General features: G+C 40.8%; 1 protein-coding gene across 3 annotated transcripts in view; it reads left to right on the plus strand.

Moving 5' to 3' along the window:
- Positions 1-1,702: 1,702 nt before the first annotated feature.
- The window catches only part of LOC146691056 (TSC22 domain family protein 1-like), a 40,128-nt gene continuing 21,063 nt past the window's right edge, over positions 1,703-20,767 (plus strand). The window contains exons 1-2 of one of the 3 annotated variants that reach the window (XM_085434361.1): positions 1,703-5,196; positions 5,396-6,158. In XM_085434361.1, coding sequence (XP_085290487.1) covers positions 2,579-5,196; positions 5,396-5,510 — 2,733 coding nt within the window. In that variant the 5' untranslated portion in view covers positions 1,703-2,578 and the 3' untranslated portion in view covers positions 5,511-6,158. Of the gene's footprint in view, positions 5,197-5,361; positions 6,159-20,767 lie in introns of those variants that run through there. The other 2 variants (XM_085434362.1, XM_085434360.1) reach the window with 2 other exon arrangements.

The following is a 20,767-nucleotide window of genomic DNA, read 5'->3' on the forward strand; positions in this document are numbered from 1 at the left end:
CAACATTACCAACCAACAAATGTGTACATTTTTCTCTCTCTCCTGTGTTTAAAAGGGAGAGAGTGAGGGTGAGAGAGGCCCCAAACAGCACCTGCATGTAGAATAATCCTTCAGTGTAGTTGACACATGTGTCTGCAGAGGGATCTAGCAGCTCTCTGTCTACCTTTGTTTCACAAACACTGCTGTGGGGATGTTTTGCTCATACCACAACAAATGTTTACACCCTCCATCATTTTCCCTCTTCTTTTCAGTATTTTTCACTGTCAAAATAAATCACATTTTTCTTTAAATGAGTACAATAAAAGGGGAACACGATAACCTAACAATGGAATTACTTATTATTTCCCATGTATGTTAGCATAGACATAAAATTAATCATTACACAGAATTCAGGTTTATATTATTTAGTTTATTATTGTATTGTTTAGAAGTTAGTGCCTGAAACTGCAAGCCTTTGTTTTTAACAACGGTCTCTCTTTAAACTAGTATTAATGTAGGTAACTGAGTTATTATACTCCCCCAAAAGTCTTTTTGTTAATTCCACCATCTCTAAGAGATACATCATAGCAGGTATTACTAATACTCACTCACATACTGTCTTGCTTTTTCTCACTTTCATTCCTCTTCTCTCCAGAGCATACCTCCACCTCTCTGGACTCTCTCCCACCTGCTCCCTGCTCGCACTAAGACCACAACATCATCTGCAAATATTATAGTCCACAATATACTTCCTGATCTCTTTTCCATAGTTTTATTGTATGGCTCAGCAGCTCTTCACATCACTCTTGCTCTTGAAAACTAGTACCAGCACACTTCTGCTCCGTTCTTCACAGACACTCTCTCTCTAGGATTTAGTTTGGTGAAAAAGCCCCTTGCCCTCTCTCCTAGACATCTCTATACCTCCACATGTATGTAATCCATCACTTAAGGTGGATGTTGATTTTCAGTTAAGGGTCTAAATACTTTTTTTCAACTAAACAAGAGTATTTTGTGTTTTTGTAATTCAAAAAACTTCCCTTGATTTAGAAATATGTTTAAATTTACTTCCATTTTCACTCCTGTGTTATGTTGGCATCCCCTGTGTCAGAAACAGTAATGCATTTTATTTATAAAACTGGAGTATTTCCTGCAGGTTTTTCCACTCTCCAAAGAATATTAGAGTGAGCCATACTGGGTCTTTTGACTAAGGTTGTTACAGTGTACCACTGGTGTAATGCTACTTCTACTTTTTATAAGAATGGTTTATCGTCTGTTTTATGTATGCTGCTACAACAACTCAATTTCCTTCTGGGCTTAATAAAGTTTCTCTGATTCTGATTCTAAAACAAAATAAAACCTAACTGAAGCAATTTTGTGAACTTGGAAAACTATACAAACAAAAATGAAATTACCTTACTTTAATATGTTAGTTTGGTATAAAATGTTATTATGTTATAATTAAGACTTTGGATGTCTATAAGACTTTGTAAAAGTTATTTTTATTGTAAAAACGTGTACTCTCTGTACTCTCCAGAGAATTAAAAAACAAAACAAAACAAGAAAATCCGATCTGAAAACTAACTGAAACTAAACTGAATGAAAAATAAAAAAACTCAAAATTAAATAAACTTTTAAAGTAATGAGAAACTACAAAACTATAATGACTCCATACTGATTTCCTCTGGTTCAAAAAGACCAACAAAATCTATTGTGATGGCCCTAAACTGGTTTTCGGAGGGAGCGGCTGGGCTCGGCACTTTCCGGCACGCTTCGTGGATATTGACGTGAGCTCGTGGCCGCCTCTCCCAGACTGCTTTATGTCTGGCAGCAGCGGCCATGCGCGGTCGCCATATTACTGCGCACCCCTCCCCTCCGGCCCCGTCACAGACAGCGCAGACCACGGCAGCGGTGCGGGAGGCTCCATACTGAACGACGCTACCGCCGGGGCGGACCAGTGATACAGCAAAACCCAAACGAGGACCCAGAGGAATGGATTTAACCCGTGTACGGCGCTTTTATTAGAAGTGTTTCGCCTTTTAAAGCTTCTAACTGCGGATTAAAGGTGGCTCGCTTTCACTTCGTTTCCTCTTGTTAAAAGAATAAGAATACAAAAACCCAGCAGTTTAAACAGCCGAGTTTGTGTTTAGCTAGCCGGTGATGGAGAGTGGCAGCTAGCTAGCTTTTAATATAACGCTAACTTACTCAGCAGCTTTTTGCCCGCTTTTTGTGTTCATTGCAGCGTGGCGTCTTTTTCTCTTCAACAAAACATACAGAAATGTTAGCTTGTGTTTAATAAAGGCGCAGACGGACAGCTCTGGTAGTTAACCGGCGAACTGGCATCAGCTGACGCTAGCGGTCACTAGCTTCTTTTGCCTCGCTAGGATAACGCCGAAGCGAGTGAAAGAAGACAAGGGTGTAAATATCGGCACAACTTTTGCCTCATATCTGCGCACTTCGTTGAAATATCTATTGTTTTTTTTCTAGATAATTTTTTTGGTCGTTTGTCTGTTGAGCGTAGTTTTGTCAAAACGGCGCCTTTAACGAGCTGCAGCCTTATTGCATACTGTCAGAGACCAACTACCGCCCGGATCTTCTCGAAATGCATCATCCGGACCCTGCAGGAGACTCTGGCAGTGTTAGAAAGATGGCGCACCAGGCTGTCTTTCACAGAAGGGGGAGCAACACTGGTAGCGGGAGCGGCCCCGGGCTGTCAACATCAGCTAACCCGGTGGTTAATAACAGCCACGTACCAGGCGATGACTACCCGCCCTCCCTGTTGATTCAACCTCCTGCTGGCTCATCCTCCCCGGGTCCCCATCATCCTCCTCCCCCCCACAGCCTAAATCTGCTCTCCCAGCCCCAGCCCACACAGTCCACTGGAGCTCAGATAAAAAAGAAGAGTGGTTTCCAGATCACAAGTGTGACTCCAGCACAGGTATCTGTTAGTACCAATAACAGCATTGCAGAGGATACTGAGAGCTACGACGACCTGGATGAGTCCCATACTGAGGATCTGTCGTCTTCTGAGATTCTGGATGTGTCCCTCTCCCGAGCTAATGATGTAGTTGGAGCAGAGAGAAGCTCCTCAGAGGAGACATTGAATAATTTCCATGAGGCGGAGACCCCTGGAGCAGTCTCTCCAAATCAGCCTTCACACCCCCACACCTTGAACCAGGCACAGAAGCAACACGGTGGAGCCATGGTGAACGGGACTGTACACCATCAACATCCTCCACATCCTAACCATGCCCAGGTCTACCCTCTGTCCTCTGGCTCCGGGATCACCGCGTCTGGTCTCACCTCTGGAGCTTTACCTTGTGTCACCCAGAAAATGCCTTCTAATATGGGCGGCCCTCAAGAGAGAGTTTCCCAGGCTGCTCCTTCAAGTATCCCCACTCAGCCTACGGGGACTGCAGTCCCGGGATCTATCCCTGGAATGCACAGCTCTGCTGCTGGCAATACAGTTAGCATAGTTAATCCCCAGACCAGCAATGTTAGTAATGTGAATATGTTGAGCTCTGCCAACGTGCCTGTGAGAGGGGGGATCAGCACGAGTGCTAGCACTAGCAGTGGCGGCTATCCTCTCAATGTGATGAGCAGCAGTGGAGGGAGTGGAGGAGGAGAAAGTGCTGCTGCTCCAGCGGGGAGCAACCTAATGGCCCCCACTAGCATGATCCAGCAACACCAAAACTTAAACTCCAACATTGCTATGACTGCTACAACTACTGTTGCTGTGAGTGTCTCTGGAGGCGTAGGGCTCCCCAGCGGGCTCCATGGAAGAGTTGGATCAGCTGTGCAGCAGCCTGTGAGTGCAACTGCTACAGCTGCAACCACAGCTCCTGTATCAACTGCTCCTGCGGCCCCTGTGGTGGCCACCACCACAAGCTCTCGCTTTAGAGTGGTGAAGCTGGACTCTAACTCTGAGCCCTTCAAAAAGGGCAGATGGACTTGCACTGATTTCTATGATAAGGACACCCCAGCTCCTGCCCCCACTTCTTCTTCTGATCCTGGGTCCCACAGCATACGACAGTTTGTCTCTGAGAGCTTTGCTGGGGGGTCGGAGAGAGAAAGCACAAGTGGGAGTTCTGTGAGTAGTACTATGAGTACATTGAGCCATTATGTCGAGAATGTGTGCAGTGGAGATGTTGGTGGACCACAGCATGCGCAGGATTACAACTCCCCTCCTCAGGGCTTTCAAGGAATCCTCCCCAGCGGTTTAAGCATGGGGGTATCTCACACCCAACCCCAACAGCATGATAAAACTATTGCGGCCCCCTCGGCACCTACAAACGTTCATCAGCCTCCATCCATGCCGAGCCACCAGACCACCATGGGACTCACTGCTGTGTCCCAGCAGCAGCTCACTTATGCCCAGGCAGTTGCTAATCAACCCCCAGTAGGTGTTCAGCAGCAGAAGATGGGTTATGCCACCCTACCACAACAGCCAGCTGCTGCCCCCCAAGCACACACGATGTCGATGAGGCCACCTGAGTACACACAGCTGCAGCAAAGCATCCCTCATTCTGCTGCTGCTTCCCAGCCTTTGTCCAACCAAGCTGGAGCCACATCTGCTGGGATGGCTAACGGAGCCTGCCATATGATGGGAGGTCCTCAGCAGCCCCACTCTCTTCAGTCTACCACCTCTAGTATGTCCTCTCATGTCGGGGTAGCTGGTGTTGGCCAGCAGCCTCAGAGCCATCCAGGCCATTTGGATTGCCAGCAGCAAAAGCCGCAGTCACTCCCAACACAAATCCAAAACCAAGGGCTGAGCACCCAGCTGCCAACAGCGGCCCATCAGAGCCAGGCGTCTGCACCAAGTGTGCCTCCCCCCAACCCTCAGAGCGATCACCAGGCCCAGGCCCAACCCCAATCTCACAACACTGGGAATACTGCTCGGATGCCCCCGCAGGGAGTTCCCCATAGCCAGCCGTCTTCTGTGAGCTTGACCCATGACCACAGCAGTGCCCAGGCCCTGGCTCACGCTGCACAGGCCAGCGCCCTGTATGCCAGTCTGCCGAGCTTCACCACCACTCAGCTGCAAGATGCCCAGCGGCTGCTCCTCCAGCATCAGTCGGGTTTGTTGGGGTTGCCCAAGCTGTCTGGGGGAGAGACTGGATCCAACACTGGCCATGGTCAGGAAACTGAGGGCAACGCTGCCACCGCCAGTGCCTTAACAGCACCAGCTGGTCTCAAGACTGTAGATGGAGAAGAGGATGGGTAAGAGACTTCATTTTTATACTTTTCTCACTTATATTTGTTTGATTATCTGCAAACGGTTTATGGCTTTCTTTTTGTTTTGTATTAAAAAAAGAGTTTTGTGTGATGGTACTCAGCATTTTAAGTCTGTTTGAAGCTGAATGAGTTCACTGTTTAATGTTGCAGCTGTGAGGGAAGAAAAGTGTTGTTGTTATCCTAGATCACCAGCCGACAGAGGCCAAGCTGCTGCACTCTCTCTGTCCTCTGTCAGTGGGATACAACGCAGGGCTCAGCTGGATGTGACGTTTCTTGTCTTTATCAAGTGGCTGCAGTGATTCAACATTTTACCTCACCCGCCCGCCTGCTTGAAATCCCGGCTGTCTGCCTTACAGGGCACATTTTCTGCTGGGCGCACAGTTCCCTGTAGAGACTCTCAGCACATTTTGTTGTTGAAAAGCAGAAATTACAGTAGCAGTTGTCGATGACTTAATAAGCAATAGAATAAGACAGGTATGAAATAAACTGACAGCCATTGTCAATTTTGTGTTGTAGTCAAAGCAAGTCTTGAAATGCCCTTTCGTCTTTAGGAAAGAAACAAGAGTTGCCAGGTTGCTTATTCACATGAAAATGAAGGCACATGGCTCCTTTTTTCCTCAGTGAAAGCTTATCGATTTCATTAAGAGCCTTTTCCCTCTCTCTCTCTGCTACTGGCAAACTTGAAATCCTTTGGAAATTCCTCACAAGAAGTTTTAAGAACATATTTTGAGGTTAGACAGGAATTTTAATCACTGTGCAGCACGAGGGACTTGCTTTCATTTCCGTCACCCCTAACAATCTGAAGTCTTACGAATATGTTGGTGTTACTGTCACCTTTGCCCTCATAGCTTTAGAGATGTTTAGCATATCTGAGTCTCAGTCAGCGCTTAGCGAAGTGATGCCAGGTACAGCTGGGAATGTGGAGGGTAACATGGAAGTTATGTTAGTTTGTTTTTTTTTGGAGGGGGGGGGGGGGGGGGGTTGCCTTTATGGGTCAGCTGGGTAGATACTAAAGGGTGACTGTTTTTATCACATGATGTTTAACTCTGAGGAATTTGAAATCTATGTGGGATCAGGTGGATTATTGTCTTTAATCAGCACTCATACCAAAGCCCTGCTTACAGATTATCTCTGTGAATTATACTCATTCTGTCTAGTTTACCTGCTATCAGTGGTAGTGGTAATATTTTGACTCTGTTTTCTTACTTTTAGACTAGTCAGTCTGCACCATACAGTGGCTTGTGTGGCTAACATTAACAGTGCTAGGACGAGCTACCTTCTGTGCTTGCAAACACCTGTGCATAGTGTAAATAAACATGTCTCCGGTCAGGTGGTTTTAAGCGAGTTTACTTTGATGCGGCCTACATTTTGCAGATGAAAATAAAACAGAACTGTGCTGGTTTGCAGGGCTGTTACCTGCCCTGTCTAACATTGTGCTTCTTTACAACTAAAGTGAGACAAAGAGTGGGTCCAGGACGCTGGGCCCGACATTCGACAGGTAACTTGGCAACAACTTTAACCCAACAGATAACCGGCACTGTACATTAATGCAACATGAGAAATTAGTTTAACTTAAGGCTTTTTGATTATGGCAAAATAATGATTATGGCAAAATAATAATCCGAATTGTTGGTTAAGCTCAGTTATTTAACATGCTGCTTGTTATTGTCAGTAATTTCAACACTGTACAGTTACAGAAAACAGACTTTTTACAGCAAGTTTCCTTGAAGATAGGAAGAAAAAAAAATTGATAGGGGGGGAAAAAGAATAAAAGATATGAGCTTGGTAGGAGACATGAGGTCTGAGAGAGTTTCAGACCTGGGCTAACAGGTATTTTTGACTTTAAAGCCTGTGTAACAAGAGTAGCTGCCACAAAGAAGCCCATGCATCAGCTTAGCTACCTCGCACAGCTCAAGAGGCCTTCATAGTAGCTACAAGGTGAGACCTGGTGACTGAGGCAGTTACAGGCAACTGATGATAATCTTTTCACTTGTACACCAATGAAAACGTTGCAGTATTTCTTTTCCCCCACATAGTTTCGTTTTCATGGCTCCTCCCTAAAAGCTCAAAAGTGGTGGTGTGAAAATGAATGCAAAAGTAATTTCGAAATCCAATGATTATTGTTTTTTAATTTATAGTATTTCTGCTGCAAATTACTGAAGGCAGCAGCTTTTAATCATCTAAGCAATTATTTGTTCACAAATAATTGTGAACCTGAGATTTTTTATTTTTTTTTTGTATTACTGATATCTCTGCCTCTCTTTCATGTTCACTGACAAAAGTAATGCACTTCCGTGACTGCATAACAGGCATACTTCAAGAAAGGTATTTCCCTTGTGATTCTATATTTGGACTTGTGCAGACAAAACACAGTAAATTAATCTATTAATTACAAAACTGCTATGTAAAGTTATGTTAAATGACAACCCTCTTGGGTTAAAATAAAACTTAATTTAAAAGCATCACTTATTACCAAGACAAAAAATGAACAGCAGTTGTGATCAACTGCATGGTTTTTAAATTATTGAATAATCAAGATTACAATAATGACCACAATGATTGAGCAGCCTTGCCACCAGTGCAACACGGCTCTCCACCTAAAGAAAAATGGTTGCATGGTCAGTATTACAGGAGCTAGATATCTTAGCTGGACTTTTGAGAAAGGTTGCCCCAAGATATAGAGCCTCTACAAAAGGCCTTATGCAGATGAATTAGTGACATGATACTTGAAAATGTCTTTTGGCAACAAGAAATTCAGTTCTGTTTTGGAACATAAATAGAGTGGTAACAAGGGTAAGTGTGGAAGCTGACCTTATTCTTAGCATTTCAACTTCATTCTCAAAATAGAATTTCAAATTTATGCTGAGTTTTAAACAACAAAGAAACACTTGATGTGGTCTCAGTGGTCATTTGGGGAAAAATGGGCTGTCAGAAGTGCCCTTTGTTAAACTGCAATCAAAAGAGGAACTGACCACATGTCAGATAACATAGGAACTGCTTTGCTCATTGGTCTGGCTTAACATTGTGGCATCGTGCCCTTTTGTGTGTTTTGGACACACAGTTTTGAAACACTTATGTTTTTAACAGTCACTAACAGTTCCTGCCCACTGTTATTGAATTGTTGCCCTAACGTTAGTTGCAGTAACAGAGGAATGACTGTTCTAACTTTAAATTTCTGCTGAAACATTATGGTCATTTTGTGCAGAGGCTGTCACTGAGATGTTTTTTCTTAGCTTTCTCTGTCTGGTAGAAATATGTGTACAAGTATGTTGTGAACAGGGAATCTGTGAGCTGTATTTAGGGTTGGACAGTTCCTGTGGTCTTCTCTGTGACTGTTGATGACCAAATTTTCAGTTTTTGTTATGTGGGATGACCCTGTCCTCACGAACCCCTCCGGAGCCAAAGCTAACAGTTAGGTGTCCTCAGAGTGCCAGTTCATCTGTCTGCATGTGTCTCTTTGAATGAGGGAGCTTGTCTGTTGTACATATCCTGAGTCTGTCCTGCGAGTTATTAATGAGGTGTGTGAGTGAGTGTGAGGATGCCACTGCTGGGGTTTACTGGCAGCTAATAGTGATTAAAAACAGAATGTCAAATGTTCCTGTGTGCAGAACTTTAAGTAAAACCTGGCATGCTCCCACGCTCATGGCTCATCCTGTATGTGAGGAAGTGGTTTCGTGAGGTGAGACTTCACATTTGTGTGTATTTGAGTCTTGTGACCAGAGGTTTTGTAGATTGGCAAGCTGTAAAAGTTTGGTCAGAAATGAATATACAGTGGTGTGGAAAAAGTGTTAGCCCCTTCCTGATTATTATTATTATTATTATATTTTTTTTTTGAGGGGGGGTGTTTATCACACTTGAATATTTCAGATCCTCAAACAGTTTGAAATATTAGACAAAGATAGCACAAGTATAAATGCAGTTTTTTTTTAAATGAAGGTGTTTATTATTAAGGGGAAAACAAAAATCCAATCCTTCATGTGGAAAAATAACTGGTTGGGCCACCCAAGGCAGCAACAACTGCAATTAGGTGTTTGTGATAAGTGTCAATGAGTTTTTTACAGTGCTGTAGAGAATTTTTGCAGAATTGTTGTAATTCAGCCACATTGGAGAGTTTTTGAGCATGAAATGCCTTTTTAAGGTCATGCCACAGCATCTCAAGATTTTCCAAAGTCTTTATTTTATTTTTTAAACCATTCAGAGTTGGACTTGGTTTGTTTTGGATCTTTGTCCTGCTGCAGAAAACAAGTGCGCTTCAGCTTGAGGTCACGAACACATGGCCAGACATTGTCCTTCGGGATGTTTTTGTAGACAGCAGACTACAGCAAGTCTTACAGGTCCTGAGGTGGCAAAACAGCCCCAGACCATCACACTACCACCACCATAGTTTACTGTTGATATGATGTTCCTTTTCTGAAATGCTCTTACTTTTATGCCAGATATAATGGTACACACACCTTCCAAAAAGTTCAACTTTTGTCTTGTCAGTCCAGAGTTATTTTCCCAAGTCTTGGCGATAATCAAGATGTTTTCTGGCAGGCAATCACTTTTTCACACCACTGTAACACAATTTTTTTTTGTTGATTTTGTTTTAGCTTTAATGAGGCAATTCATCAATTACACTTTGCTCTACTTGAGCCTCCTTTTTATTTGTTTTCTTGCTTTTTTGAGATTAAAATGGTCAGTTTATTAACTATTATTGGCATTTCTCTTGTGCCTTTGTCTCACCTCAGCAGTATTGCTTGTAATTTCACTAAAGGACCCACTGGGAAATGAGAATCCCATCAATGCCTGGATATACAGTTTATTGACTTGCTTTGATCAACTTGCTCTCGACATGTCTGCCTCTTTTTCCCTCTCAATTGCCCCATATCTCTGCGCGTCTGTGGATGCAACCATCAAAATGAAAAGGCAAGTTATATTTCTTGAAGACAGAGATTATTTTATGGTCAATTGTACCAGTCTCTGTTAGCTAGAATTTGTGATAGAGGTACCCCTGTCTGTGTAGTTTGGCATATGCAACCTACATATTCTACCAGCCAGGCCAGAATGTTTTGAGAATCTAGAAGTGCCAAGTTTGGCCCTCATTGTCTAGAAAGGTGCTTTTTCTCTCAGGCAGTGACTATGGGTGAAATCTTGTCCTGTAACATAAAGTTGGTGGGGGACTAATACTTGGGTCTGTATTAGGTTCCCTGCCAAGGCTGCAAAGCTTTAGGGATTGTTATAATGTCAAACGTTAAGGTCAATGTCTCTTTTGGTTTTAGAATGATTAACATCTGTGGGGAAGCTTTCATTGCACTTACGGTAATGATGTACACAAGTGTATGTCAAGTGGAGTAGTGTTAATCTTCACTTAACCTGTCTGCTTCTCTATTATGCTAACAGTGAGCAAAGCAGAAGAGACAAATTAGTGTGACACTATAACACAGGAGAAGCACAAAAAAAAGACACACACACACACACACACACTAGTGCTAGTTTTTTATTTTATTTATTTATTTTAATATTTCTACTTTCTCATTGAGAATGCAGGGTTTGTTTTGTTTGTTTTTTTTAATGTATATACACACTAATACATGTTGCGTCTAGCTAACGGGCAGATGATGATGATGATAATCATCACATGTTATAGTAATGTTGCAATAAGTTTCCCAGCAAGTCAAATGTAAGAAGAGTGACGTCATTAGGGTTGGGACTTTTCATTCATGTCTATCTATTCACTAGATCCTTGCAGTGTTTAAAGATGGACATAGCTGCTGCGATGCCACCTGTTATTTTCTTAAGTCCTATTTTGAAACCTTAAAACTTTCCCAAAATTACAAGAATGCGACAGTTGGTTCAGTTGATGTTTATCTGCAACATTATTTTTCTACCTACATGTTCAGATAATGCAAAGCATAGAGAAAGCATGTCTTTCTCTTTAAAGATTCTTCTTTGTGTTGGCAGTTGGCTTCAGTATGTTCACTGAATTTCACTGTCAGCGCATCCTTAATTTTGTGGTAACGTCTTTGGAGATTCTGCAAATTCTGATGTTATTCCACATGCTTGGTTTATTTATTTAAATGGAGTAGTAGGGATTCGTTTTATTTTGTTGATAGCAACACTTGTGATATTTGGGCTATGAAAAGATATTTGCTGGAGGTATGAAAAGTTTTGGATTGAAGAGGGGGGAAAATGAGACCTCTTATGAATCCAGCGTGTGAGGTAACTTATATATTTACATTCTTGCTAGCTTTGGCTAGCAAGAATGTAAATATATAAGCTAAAGCTAGTTAATATTTAACTAGCTTTAGCGAGCAAGAATTAGCTTTTGTTAAATTTATTATGGCCCAACAAACTCAGTCCACTCTATAATAATGCACCCACTGTGGAATTAGGCAGCAGTGTAACTTTTTTCTCTATAATGAGGAAACAAAATAATAATAGATGGAGCTGTTTGTCACGAAGGTTAGCCTATTGTCCCCGTGTGAGCATGTTCAGGTTGGGAGGGCAGTTTTCTCAGATGAAAGGCACACTAAAAACACAATCCATTACAGGCCATTAGTTTTCCCACCACACTCTTAAGTGAAACAGTCCTGTTTATTGATGAAAAAACAAACCATCAGCAAGAACGGGGCAGACACAAACAAAATCAATGACGCATCTGAGCAGAGAACACCAGCAAAGCAGAAGACTAAGACAGTAAACTGCGCTGAGAGGGTTTCTGCTAACTTCTGGTCCCCCCTGAACAATCTTAGTGTTCAGTTTCCTTCTGCCATTCATACTTTCACCTCCCGGTTAAAAAGTGATAGTAAATACTCAGCGAGACCTCCCTCTCGCTGCCTCTGTTGCTCATACACAGCATGTTGTTGCTCTGTTGTTTTCTGGTGCTCTCTGGCTCGGTCTGTATGTGTGGTAGGATTGAGGGAGGTGTCAGTAGCATAACACACAACAATTGCTGTTTACTTGTAGTGAAACACTTTAGTGCTATATAAAGAGAGCACGGCTGAACGTTACAGCAGTTTTGGGCCATTTGTTGTGACGGCACTTTGTCACGGAGATTGTTCTAACTGCTCAAAAAAATGTGATACCTGCCCAGGTTTTGGCCCCTGTGTGGATTTTTCAGATTTGAGTGATATTTTCACTGTGTATTACAGCCTGATAATAACAAGGATATAGTGGGGTAATACAGTGTAATTCATAATAATTACAAAAACTTGGTACCAACAGTGATTATAGCTTGAATACTTGAATACGATTGGACTGAAATTGATGTAAATATGGCAGTAAGGGAACATGTGATCAAAAGTTTGTAATTATGGTCCTTTTTTTTTTTTTTTTTTTAAAGGTTCTGGTGGTTTCACATTGTATTGCTAATGAAGTTTTTATTTAAGCAAATGCTTATTTAGGTTTAGAGTCACACTTTTTTTCCCCCCTGTCATGAGTGTATGACTTATAGTGGCATGAAAGTGCTTTTATAAGTGGACAAAAATACCACCAGACAACCAAAACCATAAATAATGGCTCTTTGGCTTTGTTAACAGTATTTTTCAAAGGGCCATAGAGTTGTCCTTAACAGGCTGCCTGTAATACTAAGAATAATGCAAAAACTTTTTCTATAGCATCTTGCTAAATCAGTGCTAATTTAAATAAGTCTATATTTTAGAAAAAGAAGAAGATAAAAAAAGGTCCAAAATATATCAAATTAATCAAAAATAAAATGTCCAAGCAATGAGTAAGGAAAGGAAAAAGTAAAAATTTAAGGTGTTTCTAAAACTTAACAGTCGATCAACATTCCTACCTGCATCTATGACCATGAGCTTTGGTTGAGGAAAAATGGGATTGTGGAAGCAGGCGATGGAAATGAGCTTCCTCTGAAAGGTGGCTGGACTCTTCCTTAGAGATGAGGCAAATCAGAATCAGAATACTTTATTGATCCCTGGGGGAAATTATTTTTTGTTACAGTGCTCCATTTTAAACCAACATTAAGACAAGACAGACAATACGCTAACTAAGAATAGTACAATATATACATATATATATATACATACATACATACATACATACATACATAAGTCACTTATAAATAAATATTTGGAAAAGAAACATGTGTTACATGCAAAGGTCGAAGTACGGATGCTGCTACTCCACATTGAAAGGAGCCAGTTAAGGGGTTCGAGTATCTGATTAGAGAGCCTCCTGGACATCTCTTAGACACCTCCTAGGTGAGGTGTTTCAGGCATGTCCTAGTGGAAAGAGGCTAAGACCTAGGACCCTCTGGAGAGATTGTCTCTTGGTAGCTTGGGGATGTCTTGGTGTCCCCCTGGATAAGGTGGAGATGGTGGCCAGGGAGATGCCTAGACCCCTCGCAGCGCCCTCTGCCGCTGGGACCCTAGCTCTGTTAAGCAGCTAAGTTTGCTAATCTTATAAGAGGAGGTTTGTTCCACAGTGGTCTGGCTAAAACAATAAAGGCACATTTTGCCCTTTGTTTTAAGCCTGGATGAAACCTGTAACAGTAATTGATTCTCTGATCTGACAGGTCTGGGGCTTAGGCTTTTATATCTAATGAAAGAGGTTTTCAGTTATATTGTTCTAAAGAATTGGTTTGACCTTTACAATATTTCTAGTTTGTACAAAGCAAAACTGATCTAGGCTTTTGATCCATTTTGAAACTGATAAATTCCTTGTTTGTGAGAAGGTTGCTGTGGTTTGGTTATTAGTTGTCCAAGGTGAGGAGTGACGCTATCAGAAACATAATTGGGACCAGTTACAAGGATTATCAGTAAGACGTTAAAAGTCGGACTGCTTAATGTGAATGAGGCCACTTGGATTTAAAGTTTGCTGTAAAAACTAACCTGTGGTGAGGAAAATCACCTGTAAGCCTTGTGTAACACATCGTCGTTTCCTCACCTGTGGGACGAGTTGACCCCCAGTGAGAGCACAGTGATAGACAAAACAACCCAAAATGAGACGGGCCTTCTTTGAACTGAGAACAAGACAAACTGCAGATGCAGCTCCTCTTTTGGTCACAAGTTATTTTGGTACCTCTAGTCTCTTTTCTTTATCCTCCATTTGCCTTCACTGGTCTTGAATGTTGAATGCTGTTAACAGGCTGCTATGCTGCCTGTCTAGCTATTATTATGTCCAACATGCTGTTCAGTGGTATAAATTTTAATAATGTGCAGATAATTGTTTGTTTCAAAAAGTTTTATGTCCTGTGTGACAGATAGCTGTGGATCATTAACTTTTAAATTAATGTTTATGTATTCATATAGTTAGAACTGTGAGTGAGGAGGCTCAACAGTCAATACACTCCTTAGCACTAATATTTGCCACTGACACTATAATTCTAACTTTACTTTTGACTTGTGTAAGTTTACAGATGTAACAGTTTGAGAAAATATGTTCCCTACTTTTGAAGCATAAGCAATCAGGCAGTCTGTAAGCAAAGGCATTTGCTAAATAAAGATCCACAGGTGATATGTATGTTTTTGGTTTTCCTCCCTGTTGCTACTTTGATGTTAGATTTATCCGCTTTTTTTTTTTCTTTTTAAAAGAAATACAAAACCCAGAGTCACAGGAGTAAATCCTAAAACCCAGATTGGCATGTATCTACTTCTGGTAGGTGCTTGCAGTTGGGTGAATTATAAGTTAAATGCAGCATAAAATGCGTAACTAAAGGGTATACCTTGTGCAGTCAGTGGCAGTTAAACTTTAGAGATCAGTAAAAGTGAGTTGGGTGAGATTATCTTGCATAACAAAAATGTTCAGGCATCATAAACATTTTTCCCACAGAGTTTATTCTCTGTATTAATCCAAGAATATGAAAAAATCCTATCAAGGGAACCCAGGAATTGCCATACTTCACTTAATAAAATCTGTGAATAGTGTCCCATAGCTATCTATCATGCTTCTGCAACTGAAGAGGAAAAAAACCCATCATACAGCAAGAGCTTAGAAGCAAATTTCAATGCAGAAAACACACAAAAGAAAAAAGATTGCTTTGTAATTGTTACAATCCTAAACAAAGAGAGATTTCTTCTGTAAAACCCCACCAGAACATCTGGACACTAGGTCTGTTAAGTCAGTGCCAATAATAAATGAAAATCGAATCGATGAAAGGCAGCAGTGAGCGACTCTGCTCAGTTTGGTTCCATCTGGTCCCGTCTGCTGTGTCCTCAAGTAGTCTGAACCAGCTCCAGTAGACCTGACTAACTTGGGTCAGGTCAGCTCAGGTCACTTCCGCTGTGTGCTGTGAATTTTAGGGATCTCGTTGATCTCCCCACAATGAGCAACGGGCACAACACGCACACGCACGCTCCCTGCACTGCCAGGGGGAAGATTACATTCAAAACAGCTGCAGCAGAGATAGCCATCATGCTGCCAACCAGCCCACATTCCCCTAAGCTTTCACACTTTGAAACACACTATACACTTGTTCGGACCAACAATAGCTCCCTTTAAAAAAAAAAAAAAGCCTGCCTCATTCATTTTAGTATGACCACTGTGTTAGCTCAGCAGTGGTTTCAGCAGAAAAGTGTATTTTTTTATTTATTTTTAAAAATTTTTTTAACTTCATCAGCAGAGCAAAGCGCCGTGCGAGGTTGGCTGTTAAAGATTTGAAATGTACGTTCACAGATGCTGATTGAACACCACTTCAGGGATGCAGCTGGTTCTCGGAGGCTATCCTTTGGTTTAAGTTGGTGGGGGTGATGCTTGTGGATGGAGTACTTGAACATTTTCCAGATAAATTTTAATTATTTTTTTATTTTTTTCATGCTGTTTTTGACCATTATGATTACCATAGTTTTAAATGAAAGCTGGCAAAACCTCTTGTATTTCTGGAGGTAACTACACACAAGCTCAGTTGTCGCGCAGACGTATGTGCCTTTTCCTGTTACTTTGGGCCATTCAGTGAACAAAATCCTGTTTCATCCTGACTGAACTAAACCCCAGGATGAGAAATATTAGTTTACTTGGTGCTGTTATGTATTGTTTAACTAACACAAGTTAGATTTTGTTTTACAAACAAGAGCAGGATTCATCACTGCATATTGATGTCGACGTGGTATTGTTATTATCTAAATGTGTACATTGTTGGGGGAAATTGTGCCAGAGACGCTGTGTTGTTACAGTTATTTGTTTGGAAAGTTTATTGTATTAAAAACGTGGAAGAAAAGGGGGATTAACATACAAACACTAAATCTCCTGTTGCGAACAGCATATGAGACATTTTTTTTTTTGGGTGTATGCATAAATTTTAAAATGCTGTTGATTTCATCTTCAGTCACGCATTTTTATTTTTAGGCTTTAGTGGGCCGCCACTGTCATCCCCCCTAAACATGCAGGCAATGTGCTGAATCATGGCCGGCATTCCTGTGGCCAGAGCACTGTCCAGTCAGCTGCAGGAGTTTAACACACACACATTCACACACATGTAGAAGCAAAAATGCAGTGCATGACTTTGCTATAGGCGTAAGTTTGCTGCCTCTTTGTACTCCATGTGTTTCATAGTGTTTGTTCTGCTGCTGTCATTATGTCTCTGTTCGCTCTTAGCCGAACAGCACAGCTACCAAAGGTCATCCCAGGATAACGGAGACATAGTTATTGATAGTTGTGAGGCTTTTGTTTTTTCTCCATCGATTGATGCTCTCATCATTCCTGCAGACTATTTTCAAATCATTTTCTATAGTGTTGCTGGATCCTATGAGATATGTGAAGTTCTCTGTTATTGTGAATGTAAAACTATGATATTATAACAACCCAATCTTATCGCAATGTATCGAGAAAATGTGGGGGGGGGGGGAACCTACAACAAATAATAACAATGATGCTATCGTATAACAAATTAAAATGGAGGTGGTCTGTAAACACCAAAGTAACAATTATACAACTACTCACGATATCTGGTGTAATTAGTGAAGCTGTATCAGGATTTCATTTTTGAAAAGTCATGACGCATCTAAATGGTGTTGTATCCTGTGTAGAGAAAAGACAAGTTGGGTATTAATCACTACATTTATCACTTGATTGTCATCATGGGTGTGCCCAGCTCATTGAAATTTAAATGTTTCTACCCATGCTAGTCAGCACCAACAGTTGTTATTGTTTTAAATTGTTCTAAAGGAATGACTAAGCATGCTTGGAAAAACAAATGTATCAAGTATCGGTGAAAGACATTTGCAAGAGCTGCTGTGGTGTTGTTACTACAAGTCTTAATGGGTAGTAGAAGTTATCTGCCACTAACTGGGGCTGCAGGTTCGACGGACAGTACCACTCGTCTCTCCTGTGATACAAATGAGCGAGGTTAAAGACAGCTGTAAGAAGTAAAAATTCTGCAATATGATGTTGAAAATATTTTATTTCTGCTGTCCAAGGTAAACTGACATCACAATGTGACTGAAGCCTTGTGAAACACATTCATGTAATATTTGTGTGGCCAGTGCTTAACTTTGTCCATTTGACTGTGTGTTTTTGAATGTTTTGTGAGCATTTTGTTACGTTTGGACTGTTTAAATAACTACTGAAGTAGTAGCAGGAACAGCCTTAATATTGTTATTGTGACAGAACAATGATAGATAATCAGTTTGCTGTTATGAGAAAATCGGCAAACGTTTTAGGTTTTTGGAGGTAGAGCTATGCCACTTTAAATGGGCCTGTTGTGCTTTTCTGTATTTTGTCATATATTTACTGTTACAATGGTGGGTGTTACTATTAAACATGGTCACTATGTGCAAGAAATTCTTTTGGACTTGTTTGAACTCTTGGTTTAAGGCAGTTGCCACAAGTTGAAAAAGGATGGATGCCAGCAGAGAAATGTTTTAAGAATCCTGTTGATTGGAAATGAGTTAAAATAAAAGGCTTATCTATAAATACCAAAGCTAAACAGTGTTGGGTTATCTCAGGCTAGTGCAGTTTGATACTTTGTCTGCTTGGCTGTGGTGATGTGAGAGTTTCAGTCAGTCAGGGTGCTTTCCCATAGGCTTCAATATTCATTCACTCTGGCTTTGTGTGAGCTAATCCCTTTCTCTATGCTCTGTGGCTGAATGAGGAAGGCTGCTGGAGCTCTACGCTGCTGGAGCTCTACGCTGCCGGAGGCCCCCCCCCCAAAAGTCCTGGCAGCTGCTTCTCTTATTAGCATGAGTAAAGCGCTGAGATACTTTTCTGTGTCCTGTAATTCAGTGTCTGTACTAGACCATTTCCCATATAATACTTAGGTATACAAATATTTATATGTAATACTTTTTACTTGTGCGTCTGTGTTGACATGCACTTGGATGCACACACTTAATAACAAAAAACCAAGAGTTTATTTTGAACTTCAGATGTCTTTAGACTAGAGATTGACTGTTTGTTTGGTTTATTTTATTTATTTTTTGTTCTTAGTTTAACTTTTGACAGCTACTGGCACGGTTTCTGACTATACTGTGTCTCTGTGTGCAGTTTTGAGCTCTGTAAACAGTGCTGTACTACCCCCTGCTGGTTAACAAGCAGCGACTGCCAACAGACACCAGGATCATCATATTGGATGCAGACTAGGACTGTCAAGGGATGGTTTGAATGCTCCCTCTAGTCCTGAAAGAAGCACATTTAAATCTAAGAGTCCTAAATACATTCTTCTTTCAGTCTTCCTTTTCAGGCAAGCTAGCTGTCCTGCTGGGAGGGAAAAGCAATGCAGTAGAGCTATAAATTCATAACCTGTAAAACTTTTTTTTTTTTTTTTTTTTTAAATTCCTCAGCACATGCAGGATGGCCAATTTTTGAGCAAACAGAGGTTGTTTTTGTTTTAAAGACCAGTTTTTCCAAACTGTGATCAACTTTTCCCCTCGTTACAGTAAGAAATGTTCCGTTTAACCTGCCTGGGTCCAGGAATGGTTCTTGTTTTTGAGTTTCATAGCCCATTTACTTTTATATTTTCCCCATTCATTTAATGTTGGGTTTTTTGTTTTGTTTTTAAAAATATGTTTAATGTCTCTTTAACAGCACTTTTTCAAGAGCACTTGTTATTCATTACATATTAAATGTATTTATATTACATATAAAATATATGGATTAACACTTTCAGAAGAGCAGGTGTGGATGACAGAAAATCATAGCACTTTTTCCAGAAAGTAGATTAAAGAGTTTAATTTAACAAATCTCAACTCTGCTGTTAGATGAGGAAAGCCCTGTAAAGTCAGATGATTGAGGAGCACTGCAGTTTTTTCCTTAAAAGAAGGAAGAATTAAAGCATGTTCATGTCATTTTTCTTTTCCTTTGGCTATTTGACATGTGTTTTAACTCCACAAGAAAAACAAGGAAAAAAAAATCAGCTCTGGTGACTTTTCTTTGTGGGAACCAGATTTTTATTTATTTATTTTAATTTGCAGGGAAAGCTCTGGCACTGGGGTGACTGAGGACAATGAGTGGTGAAATGTGAGAAATGCACATCTTTACTGCACGGATGCTTTAATGCTTTAAGGTGTGATTAGACTTGATGAAAAGAAGGGTTGGCTGTGAAAACGGTACACTAATATTTTCTCACAGTGCCTGTAAGTACCTGAGCAAATTATATGGGGCCTAATATAAACAGTTGGTAGACATTCGCTGTTAATATACTCACCTGGTTATTATTATGTGTTCATGCTAAATTAATGATAGGTGTTTGAAGTGAATATAGGTGACCTTCCCATGTAGACCGGACTGAAAAGATAATGAGCAGTTAACTGTCTAAGATCACAGGCTTGCGTTTGTATTGTCCTGTTAACTGTAGCAGAGGCTGTTACAAGGGCAGGCGGAGGCAGGTCTACATTAGGGAACAATCATCTTATTTATTCTGTTTTATTTTTAAATCCTGCGATGTTAACCTATTACAGATATTTTATTTGTATTTTCATTTAGTTATAATTGGAAAGCAGAGGCTGCTTCAAAGAGAAATGTTAATATAGTTAATATAATCTGGGAAATTATTATAAGTTTTCAGCAGCCAAGAGCTGAGATTACTCTTCATTAGGTGTTGGTTCAAGACATGGTCTAAGCCAGGACCACAAACTTTTCCTTCATTAATCTTTTTTTTTTTTTTGTTGTCTGGAAATAGGCTTAGTATATGTGTGGGAAATCGGTGTCATTTGACTAGGTTTATACATAAACTAATTTATAATGAAGAAAAAATGCCTCAGGCCTACGGTGTATCACAATCTAAATTACATCAGAATCTCTTTATGGCAGTTTTTATTTCTATAATTTTTGAGATGTTTTGCTTTAATGAGTATCAAAGTTTCACAGGCAGTTTAATTCTCTGGAGTATCAAAGAAACCTTTCAGTTTTGTTTTGTTTTTTTTAATGTCAGAGAAGGTTTGTTTTTGAGAATGGTGAACTTCAGCTCACAAGTCAGTTTGTGAGATGCCAAATTTGAATTGTTTCTCTGAGGAGCAATTCACCATAAAGATGTGTGGAGTGTGCTGAATTAGAGAAAGTTTGGCTGCAGGAATGTACCAGCAGATGGCAGTGTGCACAAGCTAATACCTCCTGGTCATCCCCAAACGGGCAGTTGCATTAGGAGTATAGCCTCGCCTTGCTGGTCTGTGACAGTCAACAGTTA

The sequence above is a fragment of the Copadichromis virginalis genome, linkage group LG16 (genome assembly GCF_057382275.1).
Source record: "Copadichromis virginalis isolate Kocher_CV1m ecotype Utaka linkage group LG16, C_Virginalis_male_GT1.1, whole genome shotgun sequence".
Lineage (NCBI taxonomy): Eukaryota > Metazoa > Chordata > Actinopteri > Cichliformes > Cichlidae > Copadichromis > Copadichromis virginalis.